The 19698-nt window shown below is 40.7% G+C and overlaps 1 protein-coding gene across 3 annotated transcripts in view; it reads left to right on the top strand.

Moving 5' to 3' along the window:
- Nucleotides 1-12207, top strand: part of st6galnac3 (ST6 (alpha-N-acetyl-neuraminyl-2,3-beta-galactosyl-1,3)-N-acetylgalactosaminide alpha-2,6-sialyltransferase 3) — a 35749-nt gene extending 23542 nt beyond the window's left edge. For all 3 annotated transcript variants that reach the window (XM_027156734.2, XM_027156735.2, XM_027156736.2), the window contains 2 exons: nt 7827-7934; nt 9734-12207. In XM_027156734.2, the coding sequence (XP_027012535.1) occupies nt 7827-7934; nt 9734-9923 (298 nt within the window). In that variant the 3' untranslated portion in view covers nt 9924-12207. The remainder of the gene's footprint in view (nt 1-7826; nt 7935-9733) is intronic.
- Nucleotides 12208-19698: the final 7491 nt, after the last annotated feature.

Here is a 19698-nt window from a genome sequence, read left to right on the forward strand (position 1 = left end):
AGCAAAAAAAGGAGCAAGTGTGGTGACAGGAAGGAGCAGACGAAGGTGGGGCAGACACGTGACGAGAAACATAAACAAAACTGCACGTGGCCAAAGTCCGAGCTGAATCATGACAATATGAGAATTAACGGGAATATATGGGAATTACCGGGAATATATGGGAATTAACGGGAATATATGGGAATTAATGGGAATATATGGGAATTAACTGGAATATATGGGAAGTAACAGGAATATATGGGAAGTAACGGGAATATATGGGAATTAATTGGAATATATGGGAATTAACAGGAATATATGGGAATTAATGGGAATATATGGGAATTAACGGGAATTTTAAAAAATGCAGAGTTGCCCATAACAAGGAACTTAAATGTAGTTAAAAAAAATCTTGCAGCATAATTGTGTTTAAAACAACAAGATTTTATGCCCTGCGTTCCTCGGTCACTTGCACACTGCTTACTGGAAGGCCATTGAGGCCAAACCCAATGCAGGTACACACATTCTTCTATAACATGCACAGTAACACTTTATTTTAGGGTCATTTAACTAGTTTATTAGCATGAATATTAATAGATTATTGGCTATTTATTAGTGCTTATTAAGCACATATTAATGCCTTATTCTGCACGACCTTATTCTACATTCTTAACTGTACCCAATACCTAAACTTAATAACTACCTTACTAACTCTTAATAAGCAGTAAATTAGGAGTGTCCCCCCCCCCCCCCCGAAATAAAAGTAAATCCCCCATATATCACTTAAGGGGAGATTCACCTCCATTTTCCAGGCCTTGACTACCACAGAGACTTAATAAGCTTGAGAAAAAATGCTTCATTTTACATTTTGATTGGGACTTTTTTAGAAGGGCAAGTTGTGGGGGATGCTTTCATTTTACAGCAATCATAGGGAAATATGTTTATTACAATTATTAAGTTAATGATGTTTATTACAAGCATAATAATGTTTATTATGATTTTGTGTTACTCAATGAAAGAATCAATTAAAGTTACAATTAAATCGGTCAAGTCGTCATTTTTAAAATTTGTGTTACCTTGCATGCGTGTCTGCTTATGACCAAATGAAATGTTTGTTTATGTTTGTATATGATGTAGTTTATATACATTTCCCTATATTTTCAAATAATTTCCATAAATTCCTGTAAATTCCCATAAATTCCCGTAAATTTCCATAAATTCCCGTAAAGTTTCCAATTTGGTATATCTCCAAAAATTCCCCAGATTAAGTTCCCATGGAAATTTACCGGAAACTTTCTGCCCCTTTGCAACCCTAGGTTTAAGTAGAATTTAGGGTTGGAATTTGGGGTTTAGGCTTAGTCTTAAGACTGGAGTAAGAGGATAAAGTTGGAGTGAGGGGTTATGGGTTAGTGATAGGGGTTACAGGAAGTGATAGTTCAGAGGTTATGATTTATATATGAGGAAAGTTGCTTTGGGTAAGGGCATCTGCCTAATGCCCTAAATGTAAATGGTTAGTAAGGGATTCAGCTTTGGGAGACTGGATTAGGTTTGCAGGTGGAATGGGGGATTAGGCTTTAGAACAGAGACACGATTTGTTAAAAGTTAGAGTGGGGGGTTAGGTTTTGGGATAGAGACACGATTTAGTTTAAAATCAGAGTGGGGGGTTAGGATTTAGGATGAGACAAGATTAAGTTTAAAGTTGGAATGGGGGTGAATTTTGGGACCGAGACAGGATGAGGTTTAAAGTTGGTATACTTTAGATTAGGTGAGTAGAACACAAAACCCCTATCACTTACCCATAACCCCTCACTCCAACTTTATCCTCTTACTCCGAGACAGGATGAGGTTTAAAGTTGGTATACTTTAGTTTAGGTGAGTAGAACACAAAATAAACTACCGTGCAAACCAATCCTTATAAGAGATCTGTAGAAGTGATCCGGACCTTAATGTAAGAGGACATTCAGGATGTTACACTCTTACTGCTTTTAGAGAGTGATGTTTGGGACTCTATTCTTTCAGCTTAATTGAATCTGGCCAATTTCCTTCCCACTGTGCTGAAGAGTGCACCTGCATGTCATATAATATAACATGACAAATGTAATTAGGGCATAATTAGATCAACTGACTGTTTGTCTGGAATTAATCTGGCTAAATACACACACAGAGCAGCATTAGAGGGCAGCTGAAAAGAAGAAGGCACAACAAACAGGCCACGTTGAGGCTACAAACCCACTCAGTCCTAATGGATTCTCTCGCTCATCCTCTCATCCATTCAGTGTGAGTTATTATAATTATGGTCGGACATCAAATAAACAGTCTATTGGTTTATTAGGTTATCTTATATCACCTTGTAATTAGGGATGTACCGATCCGATATTTTGGATCGGTATCAACGCCGATCCAAGCATTTTGAGTGGATCGGGTATCAGTGGTGCGTGACCGATCCAAATCCGATACCCGTGGTCATGGGCGCCGGAACCATTATATGTGGGTGGGAGAGGACCCACCCACTTTTTAAGACCGATGATATTGGACCCACCCACTTTTACCGTATCTATTCAGCGCATATGTCTTTTTTATTACTTTTCAGCGCGCCGCCAGTCGAATCCATTCCGCTTGAGGAATGCCCTAATTAATTAAACTCCATTCCGCGTTTTACCTACAGCATTGACCACGCTCCTGCTTCCTGAAATCTATGGGCATCGGAACCGTTATATGTGTGTGTTACAGGACACGCCCACTTTTTTATTTACTTCCGACGCCCGTGCCCGTGGTGGTTGATTAATGAACAGCAAACATCATAGACTATTGGTTGAACTTAAAAAAAAACACTTATATATTAAATTACATTAATGAAAATAAATATAATACATTTTATAGTAAATATGTTGCACAACCACCTGCGACAGACAGTTTACCTTTTAATACATTTTGCATTGTGTTTCAAGAGTTCTAATTTAAGATTCACTTTAAAATATTACTTTTTCTTCAGAAAACAATTTTATTTAATAATTGCAGTATATATGGTTTAGATTGTTACTGTTTGCTACTGCATTAACACTTTTTTAAGCTTTCTTGTGTTTTCATTTTTCATCCAGTAATATGGGCAGTTTTGTATTTCTTTGCCAGAAACAAATAAATCTTAATAACTAAGCGAGTTGTATACATTCTTTAGTCTTAAAGGTAGAAAAGAACACAGATATCGTTTGCGTATCGGGATCGGATCGGAAAAGAAAAAGTGGTATCGGTACATCCCTACTTGTAATTACACACATTGGCCTTGTTATCAGTTACATCCACTATATACAGTAGGCCACTTTATTCGTAGACAATTATGTGTTGTTGGAGAGGGATTAGAGCTGTTCTACGAGCTAGATTTGGGGTTTTAGGGTTAGACTTAGGGTTGGGCTTGGAGTTTTAATTCCGTTGGTGTCAGTGGTACGAATGTCCGTTGATTCTTATGATTATCATTGCAGTAAAGAAACTTGCTGATATCGCTCCATTCCATTTTTTTTTATGAGGTGTTTAATTTGCCATTAAACATCACTACTGTACATCGGATCTAACAGCCAAATGCTCAGGAGGGATTCCTTTCCCTTTGACGGGTGGAGTACAAGGGGGCTTGTCAAATACTCTGTGCAAAGCAACAGATGGGCTATAGATGGTAATTCCACACCTTACTTATTCATAAAGGATAAGTAAGAGTAGATAAGTGCTGTAAGTAGAGGGTGGGTGATATGTCTTTTTTTATGTGTGTCATTCATTTTGTTAATTGAGGCTTTAAAAGTTTATTACCCCAGCCTTGCTCGCTGGTTCCCGTTCCTCGTTTTTTCCTCCACGAGTTTATAACCCCGTCCTTGCCACTTATTATGTGGGTGATGGGACTAATACGTTTTCCCATAACGGGTTATACGCCTAGATTTTATGAAAGTGATTTGCTGCGGCGTCAAATCGTTATACCGGTTCGTATGAGTTTTATACTCTGGCGCTTCTCTATTCTGATTGGTCAGAAGTTTTCTATAACAGCTGATATGCAAAAGTGCAAAAGCTTTGTGATTGGCTGATAAGGTTTGCTTTGAGGAGGTTATTTAACCTTTATTTTTTATTTAACATTAGAATTTAACATCAGACCTTGGAAGGAGTCTCCAGTTTCAGTGCTTTGTTTTTTGTTTTTTGTTTTTTTTTACATTTTTTATATATAGTATGTTGATTTTTTATTTTTTTACATTACAGCAATACTTTGTTAGTTCAAGTTTTGCTTGTGATTGCTAGTGCTAGTGATTATCAGGACATGCCTATTGTTAGTGTCTTAATTGTAATTCAGCATTAGAAAAAAACATTCTATACACATATCTTTAGATTCATTCTAATCTCCGGTCGGTTCCTTTGTGGCCTATTTTTAGCAACGATTACAGTAAGCCGTTCGTAAAAGCCGGGCTCGGTAATCGTCAGCCGTGGCCCTTCATTAACCTCGGGATATTCAGCTGTTTTGTATTCTTCCTCCGATGCTCTGTGATGATGGAAGACCTGTAGTCGATCAGGGTGAAAAACGGAAAAGAGGAAACGCCTGCTCGTATTGCATTTCAAAATGCTCCATCATTTGTGTAATTTTTTATTTTATTTATTTATTTATTTTTTAGCAGTTACTCGGCGCGCTCTGGAGACGGCATTGAGGTCACGTGAGGCGAATTACAAAACCTGAAATGATTCTCAACTTCTGCACATTTTTTTCCAGCCATATCAAACTCGAATATTTATCCTAGTCTCCGGAATATTAAATTACCTTTTGGCGCTTTGTCCTTTTGTCTTAGGTGTAAATGTTAAGATAATAACAGCCATGCATTGTCCTGTGTCCATCCATCTATTCTGTCATTTCCTTTTTTGCCTGATTGTGGGCATCTGCTTCGTGTCAGTTTATACGTCTGCGTCTTATCGTGCATCTCTTATCGCTAATTTTCGAAAGTCGTTTCCTGTAATCCCATTTCCTGTGGTTCCCATGATTCTGGGAGTACTTACTTTTGTTTTAGTGTGAGAGGGAAGGAAAAAAAAAGATGAGAAAGATAGACACAGAAAGTACAAATTCCATCATTCTTTGTTTGTAAGATTCCAGTCGATGTTTATTACATCAGTTTCGTAATAATATCGACCGTAACAGCGCGAAAGCTGACATTTCGAGAAGCAGAAAACAGTGAAGCACTAAAAATAGGCCAGTATCAGGTCTCAGCACAAACACGCACGAAACTACGGCATGTGTCACAGGTCATATAGGTGTTTCTGGCCTCAGTGATCTGTATCTTGCTCTAGAACTACAGATTAATATAAAGGCAGTGTGGGAATGCTCGGGGGGGTATGGGGGGTGGGGGGGGTGGGGGGTTAAGATGTAACCCTGCTGATGTAACCCTGTGAGATGTAACCCCCTATTCTCCAAGATCAGCATGAATCCTAGACTTTTCTTCCGTAATTAAAAAGCAGTATGAAGTAGAAAAAGAAAAAAAAAAGCACGTATTTTAAATAGCGAGCATGAATATAATAAAAGCGGTGAGGAGAGACCTCGGCAAATTAGTGCGCAATCAGAGAGTTTTATAAGCAATCGGAAATGTGAACGTTCCCTTTTTCATATTCACCTATTCACAGAAATACAAATGAACCTAATTAACAAAATGTCCTGATAGACTATCTCACAACCGGTCATAAGAACATAATTATCCTTTTTTTTATTTTGTTCCGGAGCTTTGCCCTGCTGAAATAGCCACGGTTCAAAATGTGCCCTTTTTAAAATCCAGAGAAGGACACAGTTCAGTGATCGCAAAAGTGACTGAGGTGGGATGGTGGGATTGTAAGTGTTAGTCACTAAAGCAATCACACCGAACATAAAGTCTTAATATCCGAGTGTTTGTATGAGACAGATGAGTACAAATCGAGCTGTAGGCGTTACGGTATAGAAGTCGTTCACGGATGTAATAAAGAATGTTGGGAACTCAATTTCCTACCTTGCTGAAATCCATAAGATGGCAGTTTGAGTAGATAAAGATAATATTATAGGGCGGAAAAAAACACGAAGGCGTGAGGATTTAGCTCGCCACGCATGATTGACTCTCTGAGGAAAGGAACGCATGCAGGAAGGAATTTGGAGTAAAAAGAGATAAGGTTTTTAGATATATCATTTTATCTGCCGTCACGTTTATACGCTGCTTTGGCTTTTCCGTCTCCCTTGGCGCGTATCCTTTCATCGCAGCCATATGGATTTTGAGGTTTTTGGAGATATGATATAATTAGAACAGACAAAGAAGGTCTGATTGTATATGCTACGAATCAAGGCCGTTGTGCTGACCTTAACCTCTGCCGTTCAAAACATTCCCCGTTTCTGTTCCTTGTTCTTGATGAATCGTTTCAGTTTTCAGTGTGAAAAACTGGTACAGATGTAAAAGTGTTAGTGATCTCCTTACAGCATGTTGAGGCGTGGAATTTTTACTGACAGAGGTCATGCCTGGTTCTTCTGCTTATTAAAATGATTGCATGGCAGAGATAATAATAAGCCACTTCTTCAGAAATCCAGCGAGGTAAAAAGCTTTGACCCTTTTTTTTTCACCTTCTTTCCCCTTTCCGAAATCAGCGCTTTTATAACCGCTTCGCTTTGCTCGAGGATGGGCCGTTCAAAAGGCATCGTGTTTCCTCGGGCGCTGCTGAACAATACTTTGCTAGAACAAAGCCAAGATAGCAGTTTAGTGTGCTGGATCGAGGGACGGAAACGACGAGAGCTGAAACCTTCAAAGCCGTTCTGCACTAAACAATTGCGAAATGGATTGAGCCGTCGCTTCTCTCGAAACTTGCAACGAAAACCGCTACTCCGTCTAAATGATTGACAGCTAAGGCCCAGGACGCAAAGCAGAGTAGATATTACCCAAGGTTGAGGAATAAGAAAGCGCCAGTCGAACCGACATGATATCTTTTGGGGTGCTTTTGGTTGTGGAGCTCGGCAGGGAAAAGCGCAGCGCGAAAGCACAGAGCCCCGGCATATTATTTACTTTGAGCATGGCTGTAGCTGTCAGAGTTCATTTCTCAACTGCTGTTTTTTTCCGAGCTGTGAAACCGAGAGGGCGTTCTGCTAGCGACCGTCTCCATCATTCTCACTCACTGAGAAGCATTCAATGCAGCCGTGTTGCTGAAGCAGGGTACAAACTTACAAAAGCAACAAAAAAATGTTATCAAACACTATGAATATATTTCATGCCATATGTCTTTTTTTTTTTTTTTTAATAAACGCGAAGAATGCTATTACAACGTGAATATTTAATAGGAATTGGGGGCACGGTGGCTTAGTGGTTAGCACGTTTGCCTCACACCTCCAGGGTTGGGGGTTCGATTCCCGCCTCCACCTTGTGTGTGTGGAGTTTGCATGTTCTTCCCGTGCCTCGGGGGTTTCCTCCAGGTACTCCGGTTTCCTCCCCCGGTCCAAAGACATGCATGGTAGGTTGATTGGCATCTCTGGAAAATTGTCCATAGTGTGTGAGTGAATGAGAAAGTGTGTGTGTGTGTGTGTGCCCTGCGATGGGTTGGCACTCTGTCCAGGGTGTATCCTGCCTCAATGCCCGATGACGCCTGAGACGATGAGGCACAGGCTCCCCGTGACCCGAGAAGTTCGGATAAGCGGTAGAAAATGAATGAATGAATGAATGAATGAATAATAGGAATTTCATATTATGCCAATGTTTGAACTGCTTTTACTCTCCTGGACTGAAATCTACATCTACAATGTGAGCTCCTTCGTTTAGGATGATGTGCCTCGACTCGTCTGGTGACTTTTATTTCAGTGAACATGATGTGAGGTTTTTTTTTTGTATTGACAGAATTACCTCGGGGTCATACCTGAGCACCGGATGGTTCACCCTCATCTTAGCCATGGACATATGCAAGGAGATCCGTGTGTATGGGATGATCAATGACACCTACTGCAAGTGAGTATGATATTTAACCCTCACCTAAACCTACATACAAATTAATTTGTCCATCATTACGACCTGTTTTTAGGTCATCCTGTCACTGAAAAACGAACAGTTTTGTAAACAAACATGCTTAGATGAGATGCAGCCAAGGACACAACAAATTCCACGAAGCTCTGCACCACAGATTGGTTTAATGAACAAGATCCAATCATATTTTGCCTACTTATTAGAGCCATAGTGCTTTTACTCCAGATATTTCCACCAAAAGTTAGCATTAAGGTCCAAAAAAGGTATTGTAGGTTTGCTTGTGTTTGAGATACTGACCCAAGATACTGAACAACAGGTCTAGTCCACTGCTTTTTAGTGTTAAGTCCTTAATTGAGAAATATTGGTCCTCGAGCACGGTTAGGGTTCAATTTCAAAGAGAATCATGGCTAACTAAGAGACTCATCCACAGGGTGACTGGCCTGGTCTCTGGTCCACTGTTCCTCTGATCTGAATAGAACTAACTGAGGTGGTTTTAGCATCCTACAAGAATTCCCCCCTCTGTTTCAGGCAAACTTCACCCAGAGTCGATAGTCGTGTGTTCACCCACACCCGTATGATCGGTTTGTATACTTTCAGTACTGTGACCCGTTCAGAACTCATGAAACAACAAGACTAACAGAACTGAAGACTAAAACCTGAAGGAAACAAGAAGTTGTCATTTGTTATGTGGCTTATTCCCAAAATGAGACCGGGTTCGGAGAACTTTCAGTTCGTACCTCGCTAGAGATACTTGACTTTGCATGAAGGTACCATTTACGCAGATAATAAAGCAACACTGAGTCAGTATTTATTTTCCATGAATCCAGGAAGTTTATTTTCTTCACTGTTAGCCCATAGCGCGTTCCCCTGTTGCCCATTCCGGAGGAGTTATATTTCCTGCTCCTACATCTGTTTACTGCCATATGCTGTATGTATAATGCCAAAGTCTCTGACCCAGTTATGTCTAGTGATATAAAATCAATCTTATTTTACCATCATATTACCGCTGATTTAACAAGCTGTCTTGCTTCAGCCGATCCTGTTAGGCACTAGAGCGCCTTCGTAATTCCCAGTCCGGTTGTCTTGTTGCTCTCTGTGAACTACTCAAGGTCTGAATAGCCTTAAAGGCGATGTGCTTAGTACTGTATATATGTAAATAGCCATCTATTATGTATTTTCCACCTGCTCCAAAACAACCAGCCAATTTCAGTTTATGGCTAATTTCATCTCCGGCTGCAAAGCGGAGGAACGGCGGTCTGCGGTGGAGCCATTTCCATTTCCTTACGAGACAGCGCCGGAGGAAGGCATCTGTTTTAAAATGATCTCCCCGGCTGTCGTAGCAATTGACCCCAAATGGTTTTACGGTAATTGAAATCCAACAGGTGCTTCAGGGTGGTGCAGTGGGAGTGAGATTGGAATCATTTATAACTTTGCACAACCTGGCATGCTTGCCAAGGTGAACCAAAAAAAAAGTGAAAGAGAAGCAGAACTCTGACAGGAGAGTTTAATGCTGAGGCTTTATTCCAGTAAACAATGTTCCAGTTGCATAGAAACTTTCCCTTCGTCCTCAGATTTGTTTCGTTTCACATTGGAGCTGTGAGGCTAACAGAAATCTGTCTTACTTAAACGATATCTTTAACACCTTTAACATAATTTGATATATTATATATATATAAAAGAGTTAAATATTAGTGCTCATTTGATGCTCTTAAAGGTTTACAACATCATGTGTGACATAAGGTAAGAACAATCACAATCTTTTCTATTTCCGTTCTTGCTCTCAGATCTGAAGGCTACAGGAAGGTGCCGTATCACTACTACGAAGTCGGAAGCCGCGACGAGTGTGCCGAGTACATCCTGCACGAGAGTGCCCCTTATGGCGGCCACCGCTTCATTACGGAGAAAAACGTTTTTGGAAAGTGGGCCAAGGTTCACCCTATCAAGTTTTTCCACCCCGAATGGCAGCTGTCATGACCAAAGCAGTCCTACGGATTGTCTCAAACAATGAGGCCCGATTGGTCCAGAAACACTCCATGTCTTAATGCACAAACGAACGAGTGGCCATGAACAGCCCGAAACAATTGTCTCAACCCGTCCTGATTACACACCGATTACAGCGTGAATCTGAAGGGTTATAATAGGAAGGAAGAGAGTCGCTCGGATGTTTGGGACACTGCATGTTTTTTATGAACAACAGAACAATTCCATAGCAGGAGTAACAAATCACATCACAACCTTAACCGCACGTGCGTAAGGACAAGATGTAGCCGGACACAAAGGGCCATATTTACTAATGTTTTCCGCTTTTTATTTATTGCATACACATGTACAGCAGAACTTCTTCAACTTTTTCCATGAGTCCATTTTTGAGCTGTCACTACCAGTGTTGGGCAGTAACGCGTTACTTTTGACAGTAACTGATACTCTAACGCGTTACTTGTTTAAATAAAGTAACTCCATTACCGTTACTATATGATGCGTTACCCGTTACTTTTTTAAATTAAGTAATTTTGGCTGAAGTGTAGCCTACAGCCTAACCTGTTTACAGCAGCGACGCATTGTAGGATTGGTGGATGCCAACCATTGTAAACATGAAGAAGATGCGCTGCGGGCGTGTTTCCGTTTATTTAAGTATGTGCGGCAGTAATTCCGAAACACATGGGCTATAGCCCGCCCACACTGACAATTGATTGGTTGACTTACCGAAACAGGCCAATCAGGATTGGCCCCCTCACTCTCTACCGTGCTACAAGTTTTGGAGCACATACTTGAATACTTGTCTCTGTCGTGCATGCGCGCTCTCGCTCACGCGGGAGACTCTCGGAACATCCGGGATGCTTGGGATGTCTGGTTTTGTGTTTGTATAGACCATAAAAGGGCATTAATGGGAACATTAAAGAACATTCTTTAAAAAAGTAACTAAAAAGTTACTTTTAACAGTAACGCGTTACTTTTTGGTGAAAGTAATCAATAACGTAATTGAGTTACTTTTTGAATGAAGTAACTAGTAACTGTAACTAGTTACTATTTTTTAGTAACTAGCACGATACATCAACAAATCACTTTTCATGTTAATCACTCTGATGACCCCAATGGACCATGCTGCAGTCTTCAGGTGAGGAACCCCTGATTTATAGGAATATCCGTTCTAGATGGTTGTTGTAATTAAAGTATTTATACAGGTTCATCAACGCAATTTGCCTCCCCCAAGCATACCCCCCTCAACCAGTCATCTTTAAAAGAGTTCCTAAGGGTTCCTTAACTGTTCTTTGGACAGAAACCCTTAGCTTTCCTTCAGAAATAAAAAAGAAAGAAATGTATTTACTCCTCAACACCTCATCAGGTTCCTCTTAGTAAATGGCCCTAGGATCGCTTGCTGTAGGATGACTAACCCTTAGGGGCTGTACGAAGGTACGTAGTGAGTGGAATATGTTTATTTGACTGGGTGTATTTTGGGTGTATGTTATTTATTTTGCTGGACTTCCTTTTCTTCAACCTTGATCAAAATCAGCCAGTTGTTTTTTTTTTTACATAAATGTATTTATTAATTGGATCCATTAACGGGAATTGAACGACAGTCTGTTTTGATCTGAAAGATTTGTGTCTCTTTTTATCCACTGTGAAGGAAAGATGTCTCATGTGTACTGTACATCCTCATATTTGTACTCCAGAAATCTCCCAATCCCTACAAAGCTCTTTCTTGTTAAACCTCAAGGCTAACGGTTATCTGCTTTAGCTAAATGCTGTAGCTTCATACTAAACCCTGCAGCCCTGGACATGAAGATTTCACTTGTGGTTTTGAAATAACTACATTTAAAAAACCCCAAAAAAAAACAGCCTGAGCTCATCAACTGAACCTGTCACAGTGTCACCGTGACTCAACACTCCACCGCCGCGAACTGTGCAGCCGCTGACATAACGCTTGCACGAAGGCAGAACGGCGTTAATTGAAGTACCGGGTTGAGGCTGGAATGAAAGTAAAGAACTCAAAGGATGGATGTTTTCTCACTCTCTTTTTTTTTTTTTTTTTTTGCCCTTTTCGTCTAAGCAAAAAGGCAAGACAGGAAATTTGAATTCTTTATGTCATGATCATTATCTTAATGAAATTTCGTTCGTGTCCATGCCGGCTTGTTCTGTAATCTGTATTTTTTTTTTCTACTGATACTTTTTGGGGGACAGCGTGGCTTAGTGGTTAGCACGTTTGCCTCACACCTCCAGGGTTGGGGGTTCGATTCCCGCCTCCACCTTGTGTGTGTGGAGTTTGCATGTTCTCCCCGTGCCTCGGGGGTTTCCTCCGGGTACTCCGGTTTCCTCCCCCGGTCCAAAGACATGCATGGTAGGTTGATTGGCATCTCTGGAAAATTGTCTGTAGTGTGTGAGTGTGTGAGTGAATGAGAGTGTGTGTGTGCCCTGCTATGGGTTGGCACTCCGTCCAGGGTGTATCATGCCTCGATGCCCGATGACGCCTGAGATAGGCACAGGCTCCCCGTGACCCGAGAAGTTCGGATAAGCGGTAGTAAATGAATGAATGAATGAATGAATGAATGAATGATTTTTTGGATTTAAAATGAACAAAGCTCCTATAAATATCTGCATTGAAGCACGTCGCTCAGTGCTGTTTAATAACCAGAGTGAAACATAAGTAAAGGGCTGAATACGTTCCTCATCTGATATCCGAATACAGATCAAACACAATTTTATCAGCTCAACCTACCTTACAGAATGCTCTCTAGGTCTCTAATTACTGACTGTAGCCCATCTGTTGCGGCGGACAATGTTTTGGCCCCCTTCTAACCTGTCTATAGATGGGAAGGCAACACCGCAGGAACAGATGTTATTTGGTTGGTGGTTTCATTCTCAGCACAGCAGTGACTCAGTGTGTGTAAGTGTGCATGTGAGTGTGTGTGTGTGTGTGTGGGTGCATGTGAGTGTGTGTGGGTGCATGTCAGTACGAGTGTATGAGGACCGTCTAATGACCAGGAATGGACGCTGATGGGGACTTGAGCTAGAGCTGTAGGATTGTTTTATTCAGTCCCACTCTGGCTCACTGCTGGAGGAATTCTGTTCAATCCCTCCCACCGCCTTCCAACAATTCCATAATTCCTGGCTAGAATTCCCACCTCTCCCCAAAGACATTCAATCGAATCACGCCTATCCTACACACATAGGAATTGTGTCCATCTGCTCCATTTCCATAGGAATTCCATCTGAATCTTAAAAGAATTCAAACCCATCTCACATCCTCCCATAGGAATTCTGACCAATCCCAAATGAATTCTACTTAATCCTTGCCACTCCCATAGGAACCCTGACCAGCCCCATTTGTACCTGCCAGTCCTTGTATTTAAAGAAATTTTACATTGGATGGATGGATGGATGGATGGAGGGATTATTTGATAGATGTATGAATGTATGAATGAATTGATGGATGGTTGGATGGACTGATGTATAACTCAGTGGATGGATGTGTGGCTGAATGAATGAACCGATGGATAAATTGATGAATGTAGGAATAAATGAATGAATGAATTGTTGAATGAATGAATGGATGGATGGATGGAATGCACTGCATGTGCAGCATGCTCCTACTGTATATTGTTGAAGGTGGCATTCATATCTCTCCACCACACACATCACCAATGAGATGTTTCACCCCGCTAACATGAAGCAGTTCTTCTCGGCCCTCAGGTGCAGTTGTGTATTAGTCCCTTATATGCAGGCTTCAGGTTCACAGGTTGTGAGATTCTCTCAGAAGTCTACGTCATGTTTACCCACGATGCCTTTTAACAGTTAACGTCACAGGGTGTGTATAGCACATACGCCCACGCGCGCGCGCGCGTGTGTGTGTGTGTGTGTGTGAATGTTCACACGATTCAGAGCTCGTCCCTGGTTTGAATCTTATTATCTCAAGTGCTTTTATTGTATGTTTGAAGTTTGTGTTTGGAAATGTTTGCTTTCATGTATCGAGTGTCCTTTTTCTGACTACGGTCTACTTTCCAAATGCAGGATTTTAAAGAAATGTGTAGCAGTAGAACTAGAACTAGAACTAGAACTAGAATTGTTAACACTTCCAAAACCTATTAATTAACTAAAGCAAATCCAGAATAATTTTTGCCATTGAAAACAATTTTTTTTATTATTTACATACTTTCTATTTAATGTTATGTAATGAATTCTGGAACTAAACACTGTTTTATTTTTTTTTTAATTTTTAAATTTTTAAATTTTTTTCTTCCAAGAAAATCTTGACCTTTATTGACATTGATGGATCTACTTCAGTCTCTTTATGTCACTTTAAAAAAAATCCAGCATTTTGGACACAGTGCGTTTTATTTCGTTGATAATGATATACTAACGTTCACACGTGTTTAAGAATTGGTTTCTATAGTAACACTAGAGATAAAAGTAGAAGAAGATAAAAAAGCTTTGTTATGATAATTGTTCCGGCTTCTCTGGCATCTTACTGTGTGCACGGAATTTCTTTCTAAACTGTAATTTTCTACCAAACGGTTGCGATATTTTGTGTCTTCATTGTGTGTGTGTGCGTGTGTGTTTTCTGCAAAGAAATGCTAAAATCTGTCAGTGTGTAATTTATATCTGTCAGTAATAATAAACCGATTCACTGATTGTTTGCTAATTTGTCCTTTTTTTACTTTTTCGTCTAAAAAAAAAAACGGATTTAATTTTATCGCTCTTTTTTCCCTTTAATATTAAGTTCTCCTTATTTTTCTTAGCATAAAGCATTTTTATTACAACTTACAATTTTATTATGCAACTTTATTACAGTAACATTCCTAAAATGGCATATATAAGACTATACCCATATTTCGACGTCCTCGGTAACCCAACACACCCTCTGCCACAACCGGCTTTTGTTACTGGAGCTTGTGATTTCCAGCGTTTTCGCCGGTGACCTCAGCACGACCTCTTCCACGAGCTCACGATCGATGTTTGCACAGAATCTGATGTGAGATGAAAAGCTCTTGTTTCATCCATTTGGAAAGTGATTTCAAGGCTGATATCTGTTTCAAGGCTGTAGCCATTGCATCATTTATTTATTTATTTATTTGTTTTCAGATCTGTGGGTTACATCCTTTCCGATCGTCACTAAAAACTCAAACCCTGACGCAATGAATCAACCTTTAATCTTTGAACATCACGTATTTATTCAATCTTAAACACCGTGTTATTACATCTTATTTTCACCTGATGAACCATTAAAGGAGTCTCCAGTGTCAGTGTTTTGTAAACGTCAAGAAGTTTTACGACACAGCAACGTCTTCAGGATGGATTTTATTTCTCTTTCTGTATCGTACTTTTAACTTCAAGAGACGACTGATTGCAGCTGTTTAGGTTATACATTCATTCATTCATTCGTTCATTCATTATCTACCACTTATCCGAACTTCTCGGGTCATGGGGAGCCTGTGCCTATCTCAGGCGTCATCGGGCATCGAGGCAGGATACACCCTAGACGGAGTGCCGACCCATCGCAGGGCACAAACACACTCTCATTCACTCACACACTCACACATTACGGACAATTTTCCAGAGATACCAACCATGCATGTCTTTGGACCGGGGGAGGAAACCGGAGTACCCGGAGGAAACCCCCAAAGCACGGGGAGAACATGCAAACTCCACACACACAAGGCGGAGGCGGGACTCGAACCCCCAACACTGGAGGTGTGAGGCGAACGTGCTAACCACTAAGCCACCGTGCCCCCCCTTAGGTTATACAATTAAATGTAAATATAAAAAGTATTTAAAAAGCTATATAAAATGAAAACAAACCCACACGATTACCTGCTTCTTTTGATTTGCCTTGGAGCTACAAGGCTCACGCATTTTGATGGGATAATAGAAACACAGGAGAGAGAGAGAGAGAGAGAGAGAGAGAGAGAGAGAGAGAGAGAGAGAGAGAGAGACGGCCATTTTAACAGCACAAACCTTGTCCTTGACTGCACGCCAGCCGTTTTTTTTTTATAGATGTAGTGAAGGCACTAAAAAGCAGAGCCGTGGGCTACAGCTTCCATTTCAACCTTTAATGCAGAAAATATGGATTTTGAGTGAAGATTTAAGAGAGAACGTCACATGCTAATATTAGAAATTCAGTTCTTATCTTTATAAATATGTTCCTTCTGCAATCATCTCCTTCAGAGCCGTTTGAAGCCCATGCACAAAGTTCCGCTCGGAATTTTAATAAGTCACAGCAGATTAATGTGTTTTTTTTAATGAGTTATTAAGCAGAGGGGAAAAAATGTATATTTGGGGATCAGGCTTTAGTTCAGCGTCCTTAATGCTAAGAGAAACAAATGGAGTGTCGAGTCCACTTGGAACTCCTGGTGGATTCAGGATCAGAGGTTTTGCTTCTGTTGAGGTTCGATACATAAAATCCGTAAATATTTCGTACGTAAAATCCGTAAGATCCGAATTCGCACGAGCTTGATGGCTGTGATAGATAACACTAACTGGCTAGTTTGTAGATCTGAGTGTGCACCATTTCCCTCTAACGATCTGCTTATAGTTTGTACCTTATTAACTTGTTCGTTCATTTGACTAGCGATAAAAATTCAAAGTATGAAGCGTTAGTGTCTTTTACGCATCACCTGACAAGCACGTCAGACGACCACGAGAGAACAAACTTCATTCATTCGGAGAATTTGATGAGCAGAATTAGATGATAGCTTCCTCCGCTATGCGAAGGCAGCCGTGTCTCGCTCAACAGAGGCCAGATGTCCGCCGCACACGGGAGATGCTAAACTTCTGTTTGTTCTACATTTTCTTTTAGTTATTTATTTTTTTAAAATAAAACTTTGCTGGAAACTTTGTGTTCCCAGGAAGAGAAAAATGTGTTGAGTGTGTATGAGAGTGCACAAAGCGATGGGGTGTGAGGAGAAGGGAATCCCTGGTGGCTCAAAATGCGCCTCAAACTCAATTCCAGCTCCATCATGCCTCAGGAAGCAATTTAATTAACACGTCGCTCTGAGCACAGGACAATCATGGGCTCTAAGCAAAATCTGGAGAGGAAAAAATAAATGACTACACTGACTGGACACCGGTTTTCTGTTGCGGCTCAGAGTGACGGTTTGACAGCGAGTGCTGAAGATTGTTCGAGAAATTTATAACTAAGCTTAGCAGACCTATCATTTTTCCCCCTCTTTGTGACCATAACTTACAGCCAACTCAAAACCTTTTCCATTTTACCATGATAGAAAATTAAGTTGTAGATGTAGAGAAGTGGGCGGGGCTTGCAGGAGGTGTCGGCCAATATCGACGAGAAGGTTCCAGATTCATACAGTATGTGGCTTCCTAACAGACTGTTCCTTGGGAGTATTTTTTGAGTGATAGAATTTCCCAACAGATCACTTGGACATCCCTGGGTCACGGTACCATGACAGTTTATCTCGGCAAAACAAAGTTGACAGGCTACCGACCATCTAAGCTCATTCCTGTCAGCACTGGTAAATCTGGTGCCCAGTTTGTCCCTCTACTTATTCTCAAACCTTCAAAATTGTCCTTCTCCACACCTGGAGTGATCTCTTCCACCAACAGCTTAATTATAATCTCTGCAAAAAGGCAACTTTGGGAAAGAAGCTGCAATTTTTTTTTATTTTTTTTTGTGTGTGGGAATATCAAGGTCACCGTGGTGCATGGTGATTAGATCGCTTACATCCGTTTGCTCTATCTAATTCTTCACAATCCTCTTTTCTTTCTTCTCTCTAATCTCTACTATATTTCCTTCCACATTTACCCTTTCTACTTTGATAGCATGTCAGAGCGTTTTCCTGATATTTTGCCTTCAGACGAAAGGCTCGTTAAACTCTCGTGACAAGAGCGGATACGAATCACTGCAATTACCGCTACGTTCTCGCTGAGGCCCCGTCTACAATTTAATTCCTGTTCAGCCTAAAAAACGTTTGTGTAAAAATGGGCTGTATTTAAAGTCTCTGGTTTTGGAGTACAGATTTCTGGGCTTGATTTGGTGTGGAAGGCACCCAAGCAAGCTGATAAACCTGAGTGAGAGATCCAGAGATCCCTGGGTTCAAGGTTTGAATGCATACTGGGTTGGACTGGATGGTAGATCCTTGACTTTAAGGTTTACAGCCAGAAAACTAGTTTTGTGAGGTGACCCTGTGAGGCATGATGTCACTATATGCAAATGATTATTGGGCGATGTTAACAAAACACTTATGTTGCTGTATAATGAAGAAATATGCTTCTTTAGCCACGTGAGCTAGCTGCAGAAGCTCAGAGATCATCTTATGGTCCGGGTTTAGTTGATATCTGCCAAACACAACAAATAAGCAACAGCTTGTTACACCTTGTTTGATAAAATTTGTAAAACCATGCAAAAGCTGCCTTCTGATTGGACGAAATCTTGATATTAAGCGCTGATTTATAGATTTATAATGCCCGGTGAATTTCAGTCAGTAAGAAAGTAACATCACTGATAAATCCCAGGGTCACGGCACCACCGGAGGCCGTCGCTGTCTTGATTGTCGTTGGCAGCATCCTGAGTCTTGGTTTGGTGCCGCAGCTAATTTGATGCTGCTAATTCATAATTCGGCGCGAGTACAGGGACCTTGGCTGGGGATTTAGCCACCTGTTCGTCCTCTGTATAATTAGCGAGTACATCCAGTCCTCCTCGCTCATTACCCAGACACTGATGACAAATGGGACAGAACCCTGATAGTCACACATGCGTATCTACTCCCCTCAGAATCTATGGCTCTGAGGAGCTGCAGCCCAGTGACAGGCGACGGCGTGTCTTATTCTAAATTGGAAAATGAGCAGAAGGACGAGCCAGCGTGAGATTTTTGTTCTTTGAAAAACGTTGGGTTACTAATATCCATATCGAACACCATTATAGGAAGTGATGATCATTAGCATGTAGGCATCGTCGCTGATTATAGGCAGGTCCGTGTTCCGCTCGCATGGAGACGTACGTGGCCTGTACATGTTGCTCTGCGTGTAACGATAATTTCTAACGGCTACATTAAAGACTCTGGCGTTTGCATTAGTGATTTTTTTTTCACCGTGATGAACTCAAGCACTATAATATCCAGCAAATTTGAAAGGGGGGGGGGGGGGCAGCGTTTCAGAAAGCACAACTCCAGCACTTTTCTTGCAGAGCTGGCAATGCCGAGGAATATTTTTCCTTCACCCCCTTTTTTTTTTTTTTTTTTTTTTAAACGAGGCTTGATAATCCTTTATCGTGCCGTGATTTCACAGAATTCGTAATGTCTTCTTCCAGCAGTTCTCTTAATAACACAAATGAGGATTATTGCTGCTTGGAAATCTCTCTCTACTGCAGTATCTCTGATGAAAAAAGAAGATGGACTTGGATTCTTTCTTTAATACCCTTTTAAGAATAAGAACCTTAAGTTTCCTCGGCACGTAAAACTTTGAGAGTTATAACTTTTATCATTTGTCTTACTTTGCTGGTTGTAAACACTTTTCCCTCACCTGCAGCTCCTTGTAAAAGAACATCGGCTGTAATAAAACAAGGCATTATTTATTATTTATAGAACGTGTCGAGACAAAGTGGAACCATGAGAGATTGATGTGAATTCTGATCTCTGATGCCACAACTACGGAAAAATACAGAGTGGGCGGGGCATATTCTCTTCCTCCATGTCAATCACAGCAATGCTAGCCAATCACAGGTGTCCGTAGGCTCATGTATGATGTTATGTCGCTTTGTAGAAGCCAACATTCTGTTTTCCTATTTAAGCTTAGACAAAAA

This window comes from Tachysurus fulvidraco, chromosome 1 (genome assembly GCF_022655615.1).
Source record: "Tachysurus fulvidraco isolate hzauxx_2018 chromosome 1, HZAU_PFXX_2.0, whole genome shotgun sequence".
Classification (NCBI taxonomy): domain Eukaryota; kingdom Metazoa; phylum Chordata; class Actinopteri; order Siluriformes; family Bagridae; genus Tachysurus; species Tachysurus fulvidraco.